Here is a 15,478-nt window from a genome sequence, read left to right as displayed (position 1 = left end):
CTTCCTTTAAGATGCCACTGGAAGACACCAAAGGTGGCACGGCAAATTTTGGGAACCCGAGTTCAGCTCCAGTGCGCCTTGTTCCAGGCCCGTAGCCAGGATTTTGTAGCCTGTGGGGCAAACTGTTTTCTGGTGGGGGCCGCCATTTTTGCCATTATTTTTCTGTCCGTACACGACTGTACAGAACGATCTTAGAGCAATCGGCGGCCCCCTTTTTCCTCGGCGTATTTAAACCCTCCCCAAGCCACAGGATAGCCGGATGTCTGTCTTCCAAGACTGAAATGACTTATTCAAAAGTAAACCACCACCACCACCACCCGGGGTCTGGCTGCAAGGCTTTTCTCCCCACTGAGGACTTACACAAAACAGATGGAAGGATCACAGATTGTTCTAGGAAAGGGGGCCTGTCCCTTTAAGAAAGGGGGCGGAGCCCCAAATAGCCCCACCCTAGCTACGGGCCACTCTTGTTCCTCCCTCTGCTTCTGGAAACAGAGCGGTCTGTCGACTCAGAGCGGGACTAGGGACAGGACTGGGAGCCCGGACCCCTGGGTGCTCCTCACACCCTTAGGCAAGGAGGGAGGTTTAGTGAGCTGGCCAGCTGTGATCGGGATCCCTAGAATTTAGTGGGTCTCAGGGACTAGGACTTTCCACGGTGCCGTGCCCCCCATCCCCGGGGGGGCTTCCCTCCCTTGCCCCCGCCTCCCCAGCGTTCCGCGTATTCCTCTTTCTGTTCACAGCTTTTTCCCAGTGAGACCTGGATTAATCTGAGGTTTTCTGAAACCAATAATGGATTCTTCACCCCGCCAACCCACCTGGCTCCCTTTGCCCTCGGGTTTCTGGATCTCGTCCCCTTTCTCCGTCCCACATTAATGCCGTTTGTTTTTTTAATTTAATACACGCTGGGTGTCTTCTTTTTCTTTTTCATTTAATCGTCTCCTTTTCCTCCTTTTTTGCTGTGATGTGTCGCACTCACCTCCTCTCTCCCCCTCCCTCCTTCTCTCCCCCCCCCCGATCTCACCGATGCCCCTCCCTCAGTCATCAGTCGTGAAAATGGTAAATAACCCTTTCGCTTTCGTTTTTAAGTTTTCGGTTTCTTGTTTTTTTTTCAAAATGGTCAGTCTCTTGCTTTGTGTATATATATTTTTTTATTTTATTTTTACAAAATTTCTCGTTCTAACCTGATGGGTCTAAGACTGAAAACTGATCAGAACCCCCCCGACCCCCTCTAACCCCTGGCTTTAGAATATAAGGAGAAGAATCTAAAAATATGGCGTCCTCTACGCTCCTGTAGGGTCCTGATCGTTTGCAAAGGGTGGTAGGCATATCTGGTTCAGAAGAGGCAGCGAGACGGGGATTTCGCGGTCAGGCTAAGTTCTGAAGTCACGATCGCCGATGTAGGTCTTAGCAGGAGTGCGTCCGTCGGTAGGATGGCCGATCTCCAGGGAGCACCCGGAGATCTCCCGCTATTACAGTCAATCTCCAGACAATCAAGATCGACTCTGTGGCGTCCTCTTATTAGGGAGGCCTGGTTTTCCCTTTAAATGTGCTCTTTGCTTTTGTAAACGGGGTAGTTTCCGCCGCCACCAGGAATTTAAGGATTTCCAAACCTTCTCTCTGTTTTTTTAGCTGATAAGGTGACGGGGCTTTTCGGGGCTCTATGTGGTCCTGAGGAAAGATAGAGCTAAATTCGGGGATAAACTTGAACAAAAGATGATTTATGGAAGTAAGAAGAAAATGTGAGGTTGGTTATTCTGTAACTATCTTGGATAAAGGGACTTGAGAAATATGTCTATCAAATGTATCGCACACACAGTCTTTTTTCCTTTTTGTTTGCTTTGACACTCAGTTCCAACATTAACTCTTTCCTATAGTCAGCCACACAGGCTAAGGACGTATATACTGCCCTCTTTAAGAACTCACTCAGAACTAACTGAACACTCACTGGCTTAACTCTCCAACTGAACAATTCCAACTGCTTTTCCTAACTGTCTCTCATAACTGACACACTGACACACCCACACAGATTCACTTCAAAAAACCCTCCCACACTCTGTCATCCACCAATCACAGCACATTTGTCTCTCTCAATCAGTCTAGTCTACTAACCATGCACTCAAACCAAGCATTTAAAGGCACACACACTCTCATAAAACAAGGAATTGTTACAGGCTCCCCTGGAGAAAAGGGCTGCTTTGGAGGCCTGGTACCCTGCTGAGGTCCCTCCCCTCCCCAAGCCCCACCCTCCGCAGGCTCCACCCCCCTAATCTCCAGGTATTCACCAACCCAGACCTGGCAACAGGCCTGTAGCGAGGATGTTATCTTCGACAGCCAACATGTACTGAGTGGGTGCGAGAAATGTCAGAAAAAGGGTTTTCTAGGGGAAACTTGTCCCTTTAAGAAAGGGGGCGGAGCCCTGAATAGCTCCACCATAGCTACAGGTCTGCCTGGGTACCCATTGGGAAGTAAACTGAGGAATGGCAGGGGGAGGATTCTGGAGAGGTGTCTGATAAAAATTCTCTTGGCTCTTGACGCATGCAGTTGGCTCCGCTCAGGGTCTTTGATTGGCACATTTAGGGTCAGGAAGGACTTTTGGAGGATTGACCGATTGACCAAAACTCTGCCGAGTCCTGCTGCTGTTGAGCACGTAGCGGGGAGGGGTAACTCTGGAGCCAGCGGGTGTCGCGGTTAGAGTATTGTACTGAGGCCTGGGTTCAAAACCCCCATTCATCGGTGAAGCTCAGAAATGAAGACACATGTCTCTTGTTCCGTTCATAAGATGCAAGCTAGGGGCTCATGCAGCCTCAATTTGCCTTGGGCCACACAAGGAAGGGAAAGGGTATTTAATCAACCTCCGCTCAGTTTTGCTACTTAGAAGTGTGTCGTCATTAGCATTTGAAAGGAATAAGCCTGTTTTCATGTAACGACATAGGAATTCTTCCATTATCTGGGGCGTACGTCCATCTGTCGCTGGAGGCAAGGTTCATGCCTGGAGCCCCAGCACCAAGGAAAATCGATCAGCAGGAGGAGAAGGGTAGTAGTCAGGGCTTTTTTTTGTAGAAAAAGCCCAGCAGGAACTCATTAGCATATTAGGTCACACCCTTGGCAGCGCCGCTGATTAGCATATTAGGCCACACCCCATGCCTTCCCTTGGCGTGCTCGGGCGCCCCGCGGCTGCAGGGAGCCTAGGCAAGCTGGCCTTGGACAGGCCGGGGAAGGCATAGGGAGACATTTAAATGCCTCCCTGATCCTTCCAGGGGCCCCCTGGCCCGCCCACCTCAGAGTTGCGGAGGGGGGTCACTCTCTAGGGCTTCCCTCTGACCCAGCAGGGCTCTTCTGAGGTTCCTATCAGGAGAAGGCCTCGGCCTCTCTGCCCTGTTGTTGGCCCTCCAGAGGAACTGGCTGGCCCCTGTGTGAGACGGGAGGCTGGACAAGATGGACCACTGTTCGATCCAGCAAGGCTCTTCTGACGTTCTTATCAGGGGAAGGCCAAAGCCTCTCTGCCCTGTTGCTGGCCCTCCAAAGGAACTGGCTGGTCACTGTGTGAGACGGGATGCTGGGCTAGAGGGACCCTCGCTGGTCTGACCCAGCAGGGCTCTTCTGAGGTTCTTCTCAGGGGAAAGCCTCGGCCTCTCTGCCCTGTTGCTGGCCCTCCAGAGGAACTGGCTGGCCCCCCCTTGCCCACCCACCTCAGAGGTGCGGGGGGTGGCCCCCCCACCTCAGAGTTGCGGGTGGGGGGTCACTCTCCAGGGCTTCCCTCTGTAGCCATGTATGCAGGTTTTGGCTGTAGTGGGTGTGGCCAACTCTGAAGCCAGGCGGAACTCCGTTCCTGTGCGTTCCTGCCCAAAAATAGCCCTGGTAGTAGTTATTTAATTTTACAAGTATGTGCCCATGGGGGGAAACATGTTCATTTTGTTCCCTTCCCTCTCTGGCCATGTTGGAGGGTCATGCAGGACTCGGCCCCCTTTTGTCCCCAGGCAACAGTTGGAGGACCTGATTTGCTACTCAGGGTGTTAACTGACTTTCCTTCTCCAACACGACTAAAGCCCTTCTCTCCTCCTGCCCCTGTGTCCCTAGTCATGGCCAGCATCCGTATGCTCCCTTCTGAAGTGCACGTGTGCTATCCATGGAGGAGGGGGGAGCTCTTATTTGAACCCCACCTCCTATATTTTCCTGCAAGATTGGGGGGTGGTGGCAATGTTCCCTCTAAGCTGCAGAGTCCTGTGAGCAAAAGTTCTCCTTTGTGAGCGACTGGCATTAAAGTTGTGAGCGAGCAATTTGACTACTGCATAAATTAGCTTGCTCTGGAGCCCATCCTTCCTGAGCTAGGACAAAAATATGTGAGCTGGAGGCGAAAAAACTGTGAGCTAGCTCACACTAACTCAGCTTAGAGGGAACCAGGGGTCGTTTCGTAGAAAAAGAGCTAGGGGAACTCATTAGCATAACTCATTAGCATATGCCACACCCCCTGACATCACCGGAAGTGTGTCATAAGGCCACACACCCCACCCCCAATGGTCCCGGCCGCCGCCGCCGGCCTTGCAGGGCCGGAAGTGGGGCGGCCGGAAGCAGGGGGCGGAGCTTCGTCATGTGCCCCGCCCCCCGTACCTCACCTGGGGAACTGTGATCCCCCGCGATCCCCCCCCCGAAATGACCTCTGGAGGGAACACTGGTGTCTTGATCATCAGCAGAGACCTTCTTCTACTTATTCTTGCCCTCAGAGCTTTTTTTGTAGAAAAAGCCCAGCAGGAACTCATTAGCATAATAGGCCACACCCAACAGCAAAAAACTCATTAGCATATTAGGCCACACCCCTGCTTCTTCTACCTGCTTCGTACACTGAAACGAAGCCTCAAAATGAGGGGAAAGGACTGCATGTGGCAAACGTCCCACAGCTAAACGGGACCCCAAACGCAGTCTTTTCTCAAATCAGAGGTCTCAGTCCGCGGGCGTTGAGAAGCAAGGCATTGCAGTGACCAGTTAGTGGGGAAGCACAGCAGAGGCATCTAGTGGCGGAATTTGGAATTGCAAGAGAAGCAAATTTTGACGCAAAATCTATGCGCTCAAATACTGCAACAGCAGGGCTTTTCGGTGGGGGTGGGGAGGGGAGGGGCGGGCTCGGAAGCCAGCCGGAACTCGGTTCCTGTGTGTTCCTGCCCAAACATAGCCCTGCTTGCCCCGTCTGCACTCCCAGAGTGCCTGTGCACAGCAGGGACCCACTTTGGAAAGAGGATTCAATGGACTATGTCCTCTTTCTCTTCTCTGGTGCCTTTTCACAGGGGATGGTGGGGGCAAGGAACATCCTGAGATACAGTGAGAAGAAAGAATTGTACTTGGACTCTGTCTGCGCAGTTCCTCCCTCTTTCCCCCTCCCCATTTTTCTGTTTAAAAAAAGGAGATAAATGATTTTCTTTCTTTCCATTGTATCTGAAGATGTGAGCTCTGATTAACAAAAGCTCATACCGGAATAAATGTTGGTAGTTGTTAAGGTTGTTGTTAAATGTAGTTGTTAAGGTTGGTAGTTGTGAAAGGGACTTCTGTTTTATCCTGGTTAATAGACATTGATGAACCTATCTTCCTTCGTGAATTTGTCTAATCTACCTAGTCCAATTGTTTCCGAATCCTAGCGACCAGCAATCTCTTTGCGGGCCACGGAGAACAAGCTGTGGGGTTACCTTCTGCCCACCCTTTACAATAGAGGATCTCAGGAGCTGTGTGCTACAGCAGTGGCTGTTTCTGTGGTATTGCTTTCTCTTGGCACATTGTTATTGGGCTGGTGTACTCCTTGGAGACCGTACTGCATCACTATGAAATGGCAAGCTGGCCTCATCTTGTCCTGGCGCAGGTAGAACATTCGTCTTTGGAACCCTCTCCTTAGAACTGTGGTAGCAAAACAAGCTCTCTGGTTTAAAACCATCAGGAGAAAAAAAACACATAAATACAGGGGTCATTTCGTAGAAAAAGAGGTGCAGGAACTCATTAGCAGAACTCATTAGCAGAACTTATTTGCATATGCCACACCCCCGGACATCACCGGAAGTGTGTCAGAAGGCAACACCCACCGCTCAGGCTCCACTGGACTGTTTTGGATCGCTAGGTATTGGAGGGGGGTGAAAGTGCAGATCTGTCCTCGCAGAGGAGGGAGAGCTTGTACCTGAATAAAACTTGGCCTTAAAAGTGCCACTGGACTGTTTGGGGGTGGTGGTGAAAGTGCAGATCTGTCCTCGCAGAGGAGGGAGAGCTTGTATCTGAATAAAACTTGGTCTTAAAGGTGCCACTGGACTCTTTTTGGATTGCTAGCTATGGGGGGGGGACACGCAGATCTGCCCTCACAGAGGAGGGAGAGCTTGTACCTGAAGGTGGGGGGGCTCTGCAACTTACCCGGTTGCTTCTTGCTCCTTGTGGCCTTACTGAGGGCTGCTGGGAGCAGGGGGCGGGGCTTGCTGCATGTGCCCACCACCTGGGCTCCTTACTGGCGGAGCTCCGTTCCTGTGCGCTCCCGCAGGAAATTACCCCTGCATAAATACGATTCTCATCCCCCCCCCTCCCCCCGCCACCTAGATGGTGGACTACCGAGGTAAACACTGGGGGTGGTAAGTTGCTCCTTCCAGTTAATATCTGGGGGGTTTTCTGTCAGGCTAGCCGACACTGCCAGCGCTGTTAAAAGGAGTGAGTCTACATTTAGCCGGGGCTGATCTCTTTTCTCCCAACCTCCCCGACGTCATTGGTCTTGAGGGGGTTCTGATCAGTACGGGGCGGGATGGTGGGCTAGCGAACCATTTGGCGCATGCATTTAGCGCAACCGTTCCGCTGCAAAAACGTCCCCTGGGGCCTGATCTCCCCCCCCCCAGGCTGTTCCTGAGCCCACTAACTGCATACTCTGCACCTGCTCAGTGCTTTAACCGTGGCCTCTGTGCTGACACTCTTGTAAATCACATCCGACTCCCAACGCCTTCACTCTGGGATGTCGCCCCTGGAAGCCAGCTTGCTGGGCGTGGCCAGGACGATGTTATCGGGACACTTTACCCCCCGTCCCTCGCAACTATTGCCCATTCATCCTTAGTCAATTTGCAAAAGGCAATTGAGACAGGGGTCCGCAACAATGTTCCCTCTAATCCGTGGAGTCTCGTGAGCAAAAATTCTACTTTGTGATCTGCCGGCATTAAAGTCGTGAGCGAGCCATTTGGCCGCTGCACGGATCAGTTTGCTCTGGAGTCCTCCTTCCTGAGCTAAAGCAAAAATCTGTGAGCCGGTGGCTAAAAAAACTCTGAGATAGCTCACACTAACTCAGCTTAGAGGGAACACTGGTCCCCAACTTTTTCTGAGCCTTAGAGTTGCCCTCCTCCAGGTGGTAACAACGATTTAAGGAAGCAGATGAGTAAATATAAATCATGTATGACTTAACATCACATTAGGCTCCAAATATTTCTCAAATATACAAATAGCATTCAATACATGAAATACAATAGCTGGGCTGGAGATTTAAAGCAATATCTGACGTTTACTATTTGACACTCCCAAAAGGAAGACTTCGCGGGTTCCCTTTTCACAGTTTCAGTGGACTGGAAAACATGATCTCGCTTTATGGACATTTGAAGATACGGCTTTAAATCCCCAGCCTATCTTTTGTATTTCTCGTATTTCGTGTATTGAATACTATTGTATATTTGAGAAATGTTTGGAGCCTTGTGTGATGTTAAGTCATACATGATCCTCCAAGTGGCGGCTGGAGGTCTCCTGCTGTTACAGCTGCTCTCCAGGGGTCAGGGGTCAATTCCTCTGGAGAAAATGGCCGCTTTGGATGTTGGACTCTGTGGCGTTATGCCCCAAACCCTGCCCCCCTCTTTAAGTGGAACCCCCAAAATCTTCAGGTATTTCCCAACCCGGAGCTGGCAACTTTATTGAGCCTCCAGGCACATCTGGAATTCCAACATGACGTGGTGAGCACAGGGACAAAATGGCTGCTGCAATATGGCTGCCGCGGGAAGCAGAGCCAAGCCACGAAATGATTGCCACTGCTCAACTTCAGATCCTTGCACTGTGGTGGGCAGCTGCTGCCAAAGCAACATTCTAAAAAATCTGCACAGCCAATCAAATTATCTAGTAGCCAATCAGAAGCCTTGCTGGGCAAAAGCTCTCCCTGGCCCCGCCTACTTTCTAAGAACACTTGGCGGGTGTCAGAAAAGGGGCTGGCAGGCTCCATGGTGCCCCCAGGCCCCATGTTGGGGACCCCGGGGCTATAGCGTAGATCTGCCATTTCCGAACCTCTCCTTTCTCTCCTTTCTCCATTTCTAGTAAGCTCGGTTACTTAACAGGTGTGACCTCAGTCTGTATTGTTTGTGTGGTATCTATGTGGAGTAGTATCGACTTTAGGCTGTGAAGCGTGATTGTGGTTTTGCTGTCGCCAAGACTTCTTCGGTAACGTTGTGATATATCTTTGTCACGATTTTGCTGCTAAAATGTTGCGTCCTTAGTACTCACCTGATACACGTACCTTGAAAAGGTGCTTCGGGTGTACCTCTGTGAGGTGTGTGCCAATGCAGTAATAGCAGCATAGTATCATCGTAGTACCTGAGTGTAGTAGCTGTTTTAGTCGTGTTGCGTGGTCACGTTGTAAAGTAGCAGTGTAGTATCATTGTAGTAGCTTATGTAGTAGCTGTGTTGCACCTTTTGTAACATTTTCCCTGTCTAAAGAAATGTGGTGTGTACATAGTGAGTATGAGCATTCTTCTCTGAATGGTGTCAAGGTGATAGTATTGTCTATACAGCTAGTCGTGCTTGTCATAGCTACACTGAATCTTTAACAGCTGAATTTGGTACTTGCAGGACTTTTTTTCTGGAGGAACGCGGTGGAACAGAGTTCCGGCACCTCTTAGTGGAAACAAAATTCTCAAAAAATGTTTAAAAGTGTATGATATTGTTTCAAAGAATCCCATGTGTTTCTCCTTGATTTTCCTTTTGAGAGTTCTGCCACCTCTTTTTCCAGAAAAAAAGCACTGAGTACCTGTAGTAACCAAGTTGCATAGTGATTTACACAGTGTCTTTACAGTCATTCTTCAAGGTGCTTTAGAATAACCATCAAGTTGCTTTGTGTATTATCTATGATCTTTATTAGTAGTGTGGCTACTTCGTTAGGAACTTTTTTGATTTTAGCAGAACATACTAGTAAAACACCTTGCTTCTGTGTGTATCTAACCCTAACATTGTAGCATTTTAGGAATACCTTTCTAATACTCTCCATATGGATTCTGTTGTCCTTCGAGTAACTCTGTTTAGATGTTGTCTTGTAGGCCATTGTAGGATGTGTAGGTCGTATATGTCGTAGTCCTGTAATAACCGTCTTGTCCTTATAAATCTTTTGAGGCCTCCTTGTGGAAGTACTGTTTCTCTCTTACTGTTGCAGTCTTGCTGCACTAAACATGTTGGCTTTATAGTATCCTCAAAGTAAGTACAATGTAGCAGCTTCCTTTAGCTATCCTTGTAGCAGCTCTGTTCCACTTGCCTAATGCTCTAGGGTCTGTCTTAATTAGAGATGTAAAATTTCCGGAAATTTTGAAGCTCAGAAAAAAAACCTTTTTTTTTTCCGGGGGGAAACGGAAATTTTCGGAAAAATTGAAAAAAATGCTACATTAGCACTTCTTTTTTCTTTTCCAGTTTGAAAGTCATTCTGTTACTTTAGGAACATAAAATATGACTATGGACATTTCTACTTGGCATGAAATGATCACAACTAGCCTATTAAAATATAGTGTATCCAAACCATTATTACAAACAGAATACCCACCCACATGCAAAAACAAAACCGAAACCTTTTTCTTTTCTCGTGACAATAGCACCTCCTAAAGGAAGAAATGCATCCTGTTCTTGCATTGGAGAGTTCAGTTTGTAACCTAGGACTTTGCTTGTCCTCAGTGCGCAGAAATTAGATCAATCTGATACCATACGTATTTTTTAGAAATGAACTGGAAAATATTTGAACACCTTGTCCTAAAATATTTTATTCATCATGTTAAAATAAAACGTTCCATAATCAATTTCTTTTTATTTTATTTTATTTTTCCAATTTTTCGGGAAAAAACAAAAAAGGCTTCAGGGGAAAACGGTTGCCCCCCCGAATTTTCCCGGTTTTTTTCCGGGCCTTCAAATCTCTAGTCATAATAGGATAATAATAGGATTCGGGCAGGAGCCGCCACTATCGTACCATCATTATTAACTGGCCCTGGGAAGAGAGAACGACAGTGCCACGTGGAACTGACAGCACTGATTGGATGTACCATCTTAGACACGCCATCTTGGTGATAGATTTCGTTTGGAACTTCTAGAGCACTTAAAGGTAAAGGTTCCCTTGCTCGAAAGCCAGCCGAGTCCGACTCTAGGGTTGCGGTGCTCATCTCCGTTTCAAAGCCGAAGAGCCAGCGCTGTCCGAAGACGTTTCCGTGGTCATGTGGCCAGCGTGACTAAACACCAAGGCGCACGGAACGCTGTTCCCTTCCCACCGAAGTGGTACCTATTTATCTACTTGCAGTTTCTTGCTTTCGAACTGCTAGGTTGGCAGGAGCTGGAACTTGAGATGGGAGCTCACTCCGTCATGCGGCACACTCGGGTCTCGAACGGCTGAACGACTGACCTTCCACAGCCTGCCGTTCAGCGTCTTAACCACTTGAGCCACCACAGCTCCTCTAGAGCACTTAATATGTTGTAATTCTGTAATAATGGTTTTTATGGTTTTAACCAGGGGTCATTTCGTAGAAAAAGAGCTAGGGGAACTCATTAGCATAACTCATTAGCATATGCCACACCCCCTGACATCAGGGGCCCGGCGGTGGACCTGTAAGGCCTGCGGGAGTGCGAGGAAGCCCCGCCAAGGCCCTCCCTGGCGCCAGGCAGGCAGTGGTGGGGAGAGGCGGGGAGGAAGCAACTTACCCTCCCTCTTCTCCTGCCTCCTCCTGGGTGAATGAGGGCTGGAAGCGGGGCAGCCAGAAGCAGGGGGCGGGGCTTCATCGTGTGTCCCGCCCCCTGCACCTCACCCAGGGGAACTGCGTTCCCCCGCGTTCCCCCCGAAATGACCTCTGGTTTTAGCTGTTTTTATGTGTTGGCGTATGCCTATTTGTGAGCCGCCCTGAGCCCGCATTGCGGGGAGGGAGGGCTATAAATTGAAATTATAAATAAATAAATAATAGTCCAATACATGTAAGGTGTTGTCCTTGTAGTATCCCTGTAGTAACTATGTTGTCCTTGTAATAACATTGCAGCACTCTCATTCAGTAATCTGGAGTCTTTTGCTACAGTAATTCTTGGACAAAGTGCTGTGTACCTAATATCCTTGCAGTCATTGTGCTGTTCCTGTTTAGTTGCCCTCCTCCCCAGGTCACTGCTTTTTTTAATGCTCTAGGGCCTTTCTTAATTCAAATCAGACCCAGATGACTTTGGGCAGCATCTTCCCCCCATCCCACCTGCACCATAAACCCCACCCTCCAAGTGCTACAATGCTCCCAACATATAGGGAAGACAATCAAGAGGGGGAAGATAGCCGGTGATCATTTGGTTTCATCCACGAAGCAGAGGAGGCAGCTTCATGAAACACGGAAAAGGGGCTGGTCATTAATGCCAGGAGGACCAGTATGAATCCACCGGGAGGAACGGAAGGGTCCTTGCAAACCCATCATTCTTGGCCCCTTTCTGCTGGATTCATATCTTCATTAATGACCGATGCCACGAAACGAATGGTGTGACCCGGTCAATGGCTTTCTGCAAACTAATTCTATTAACTCTTCGAGACAGGGTGGAATCCTGAATATCTTACTCTCACCTTACTCCAACTTTACTCTTACTCTTTTTTAACTTTTTATTTCCTGGCCCTGTCGCTGGTTTTTGCATCGCTCCGATCACGTTGCTTGGAGTGTATTCCAGCCTTACATGATCTTTGTACCGTGCCAAGCCTTTGCTCCCCCTTTACTAGCCTTTTACTGAGACCAGCTCTCCACGGACTTCAGGAGAGGTCTTGTCCAGAATTAACATTTTCTAATTTGGCCTCAATACACAATATAAAAAAGAAGGGAAAAGTCAGTCGTTAAAATGAATGGTGTTTGATCAAACCTAGCCTCCCATGCACCAACTCCAATGTGTATCCTCCTCCGCTGTCATCCCTTCACTAAATATTGCAGTTCCAGCATTAGATATGCAGGGATCCTCCATGGGACTGTATCTGTCAGCACTGCACCTTTGCTGGAAACCTGTCACATAGTTATAGTAGTTTGCACACAGCCCCGCCCCCTTGCACCAAGGAGCCACAGGATCCCCTAACAAAATGCATGTCGTCCGTGATCCTACTAATGCTGGGGCCAATTCTGCAATCCTTATTTTGGATCAGCTCCCATACATCCCAGTGGTCCATAAATACCTGAATGCTTTCATCTTTTGCCCTGGAAATAATCCTTTTTTAAAAATAAACTTCTCATTGGAAATTCAAATTTCATAGAGTTATATCGCTTGAGTAATTTCGAATGACAAATGAAAACATTTTTCACATTAACAAACAAAGTGCATCTTCTGTTAACAAAGACGGTTCAATGAGCTAAACTTTTAGCTTGGAATATAAACCGGCAAACGTCATAATAATGGATAGTTAGAACAATGTCAAATGCATTAGTAGAATGAGAAAAGGGCGAATAACAATGAGCTCCAAAGGTCGTAAAGGATTATGTTTAACAACAACGTATTTAATGATCTAGCTATTAGAGATAATACATTTTAGGTAGTAAATATCATATTCTCAATTTCAAATTCATCAACTTGTTAGGAATTCATGGAAGTACCATAGCACCAAAATATTTTTGACTGATAACGTAACTTTTAGAGTTCATCTCCTATTCTGAATTCTAAATAAGGTAGCCATTTTTCCCGTTGCATGAGAAAGATCAGAACGAGGAGTATATTGGGATATTGAGTCGGCTGTTATTGGCAGCTAAATAGCTCATTGCACTCAAATGGAAGAATCCAACTCTACCAACTATAGAGGACTGGTATGTCAAACTTTGGGAGATATTTCAAATGGGTAGAATAATGCTTGAGGTCAACAAACCCAGTCACCCTAGGCCAGTGGTGGCGAACCTATGGCACGGGTGCCAGAGGTGGCACTCAGAGCCCTCTCTGTGGGCACGCGTGCCATCGCCCCAGCCAGGCCCAGACCATCATTAAAGTGTCGAATTCTCGGCCAAATAATTTTAAGTAAATGAAAGCATTTGGGATTGCTTTCCTTACTTTGTTTGGATCATCTTAAGTTAATGTATGAGTTGTTTTTTCAAAAGTAAAACCTAAGTATTCAGGTTAAATTGCCGTGTTGGCACTTTGCGATAAATAAGTGGGTTTGGGGTCGCAGTTTGGGCACTCGGTCTCTAAAAGGTTCGCCGTCACTGCCCTAGGTTCTTGAACTTCTTATTCAAGTGTCTTAACCCTTGTTGGACTGGGGACCATGGTCAGGTACACTTGTTGTTTGCTGGCCATGACTCTCCCTAGAAGCTAAACTGATACAACCGAGTCTATTGTGCTCACATGATGAGAAGACAAGAATCACTGGAAAAGATAATAATGCTAGGGAAAGTGGGAGGCAGCAGGAACAGAGGAAGACCCAACATGAGATGGATGGACTCAGTAAACGAAGCCAAGGCCCTCCGTTTACAAGGCCCTCTGTTGTAGCTGCCCTGAGCCCGCTGGGGAGGGCGGGGTATAAATCTAATAAATAAATAAATAAGACCTGAGCAAGGCAATTGTTGATAGGATGTCTCGGAGGTCATTAATTCATAGGGCCACCATAAGTCAAAAGCGACCTGACGGCACTTTAACACACACAACCACAGCCGTTTGTCCTGCAAAAGACGACGGCTACTTTTCAGTTTAACATGTAGCACAGAAAGCGGACTGCCCCTTCAGCTACAGCGGGAGCTTCAAAGACACACTTTGATCTCTCAACATTTCCCTCTGGTGCTTTCATCACCAAAGCGCAGTGAGAGTCGCTCGCATTCCTCGGGTGATAACTTTAGGACCGCCATACCCTATTTTCCAGGCCTCCTTTCGTTGACTCCCTATCGGTCCAGTTTGGAAACCGGCAGAGGTGTGAACCTCGACCACCTTACACAAGCTTTAGAGCCAATCTGCACATTTACGCAGAAGGAGATGGTAGACAGAGGTGCTTAGACTCTGTCTGGGCTGTACCACTTCAGTTGCACACGTACTATACTTCTTTCTCACACTTAAATAAAAACTTGCTAGTAATGTTGCGAATTAGCTTACTAGGAAGAGGGTTCCCCCCCTGCTGTGCCAGTTTTCCACTTACAGGGAGGTGTTTTGGGGGAGGGCTCGTTTAAAGGGGCATGGGGGGAGGTATCTGTGAATTTCCTGCATTGTGCAGGGGGTTGGACTAGATGACCCTGGAGGTCCCTTCGAACGCTATGATTCTATGATTCTAAGTGTCACCTTTCTAACCTGAAATGAGATAGCCCTAAATCCTAACTCCTTTATTTTCACACCTCATTCTGCTTTAATGTTCAGCTTGGCTCTTGCTTATTTTTTTACTCCGGACACTAATCTGGGAGAACCGGGTTGATTTTCCACTCCTCCACATGCAGCTGCCAGTGTGACCTTGGGTCAGTCACAAGTTCTCTCAGAGCTGTTCTCTCGAGGGCAGTTCTCAGAAGAGCTCCCTCAGCCCCACCTACCTCACAGGGTGTCTGTTGTGGGGAGGGGGAGGGAAAGGAGATTGTCAGCCGCTCTGAGACTCCGAGTGAAGGGCGGGGTATAAATCCAATCTCTTCCTCTCTTCTCCTTCTTCTTCCATTGAGGCCAAGCGGCCAAGTTCCCGCTGTCCTTATCTTGGGATTCGATCGTTCTTTATTGAGCAGAGTCAATGAGAGCTAAGCCCTGAGTAAGGTCTGCAGGATTGCACCCTGATCGGTGTGCCAGGAGCGGGTGTTTTTTTCTTTTCTTGGAGTGTGGGTTGCCTTTGCCAAAACCCTTTCCCCTTCTTGTACCCAGCGTTGGAGAATCCCCCCCCCCGCCATTTGTACTAACCGCATCCTCCGCACCGCCCCCTGCCCCCTCCTCTCTTCTGTTCCCCCACGTGGCTCCTGCTAACGTTGGCCAGTTCTGTCTCTTCCTTTGCCCCCTTCCCCGTTCTAGGAGAGAAGGTGATGGCGGACGATTTGTTCACACAGGACCTCTTTCGGTTTCTGCAGCTCCTTTGCGAAGGGCACAACAACGGTAGGTCCCACAGGGGCAGAGACGCCGTTGCCGGGATGGATTTGGAAATCGTCAGGGGTCGTTTCGTAGGAAAAGAGCTAGGGGAGCTCATTAGCGTAACTCATTAGCATATGCCACACCCCCTGACATCACCGGAAGTGTGTCATAAGGCCACACACCCCGCCCCCAACGGTCCCGGCCGCCGCCGGCGGCCTTGCAGCTCCCCTGCCGAGCCCCCTGAGGGGCC

The 15,478-nt window shown here is 48.5% G+C and overlaps 1 protein-coding gene across 1 annotated transcript in view; it reads left to right on the top strand.

The window, feature by feature from the left end:
- The window catches only part of LOC107112869 (ryanodine receptor 1-like), a gene marked incomplete at its 5' end in the record, with an annotated part of 75,479 nt that overhangs the window by 18,496 nt on the left and 41,505 nt on the right, over positions 1-15,478 (top strand). The window contains 2 exons of the mRNA XM_015414064.1: positions 1,036-1,053; positions 15,172-15,252. Coding sequence (XP_015269550.1) covers positions 1,036-1,053; positions 15,172-15,252 — 99 coding nt within the window. The remainder of the gene's footprint in view (positions 1-1,035; positions 1,054-15,171; positions 15,253-15,478) is intronic.

This window comes from Gekko japonicus, unplaced genomic scaffold (assembly GCF_001447785.1).
Source record: "Gekko japonicus isolate JY-2015 unplaced genomic scaffold, Gekko_japonicus_V1.1 scaffold3255, whole genome shotgun sequence".
Taxonomy (NCBI): Eukaryota; Metazoa; Chordata; class Lepidosauria; order Squamata; family Gekkonidae; genus Gekko; species Gekko japonicus.
Note: the sequence above shows the minus strand (reverse complement) of the source record. Positions and strands in the feature narration are given on the sequence as shown.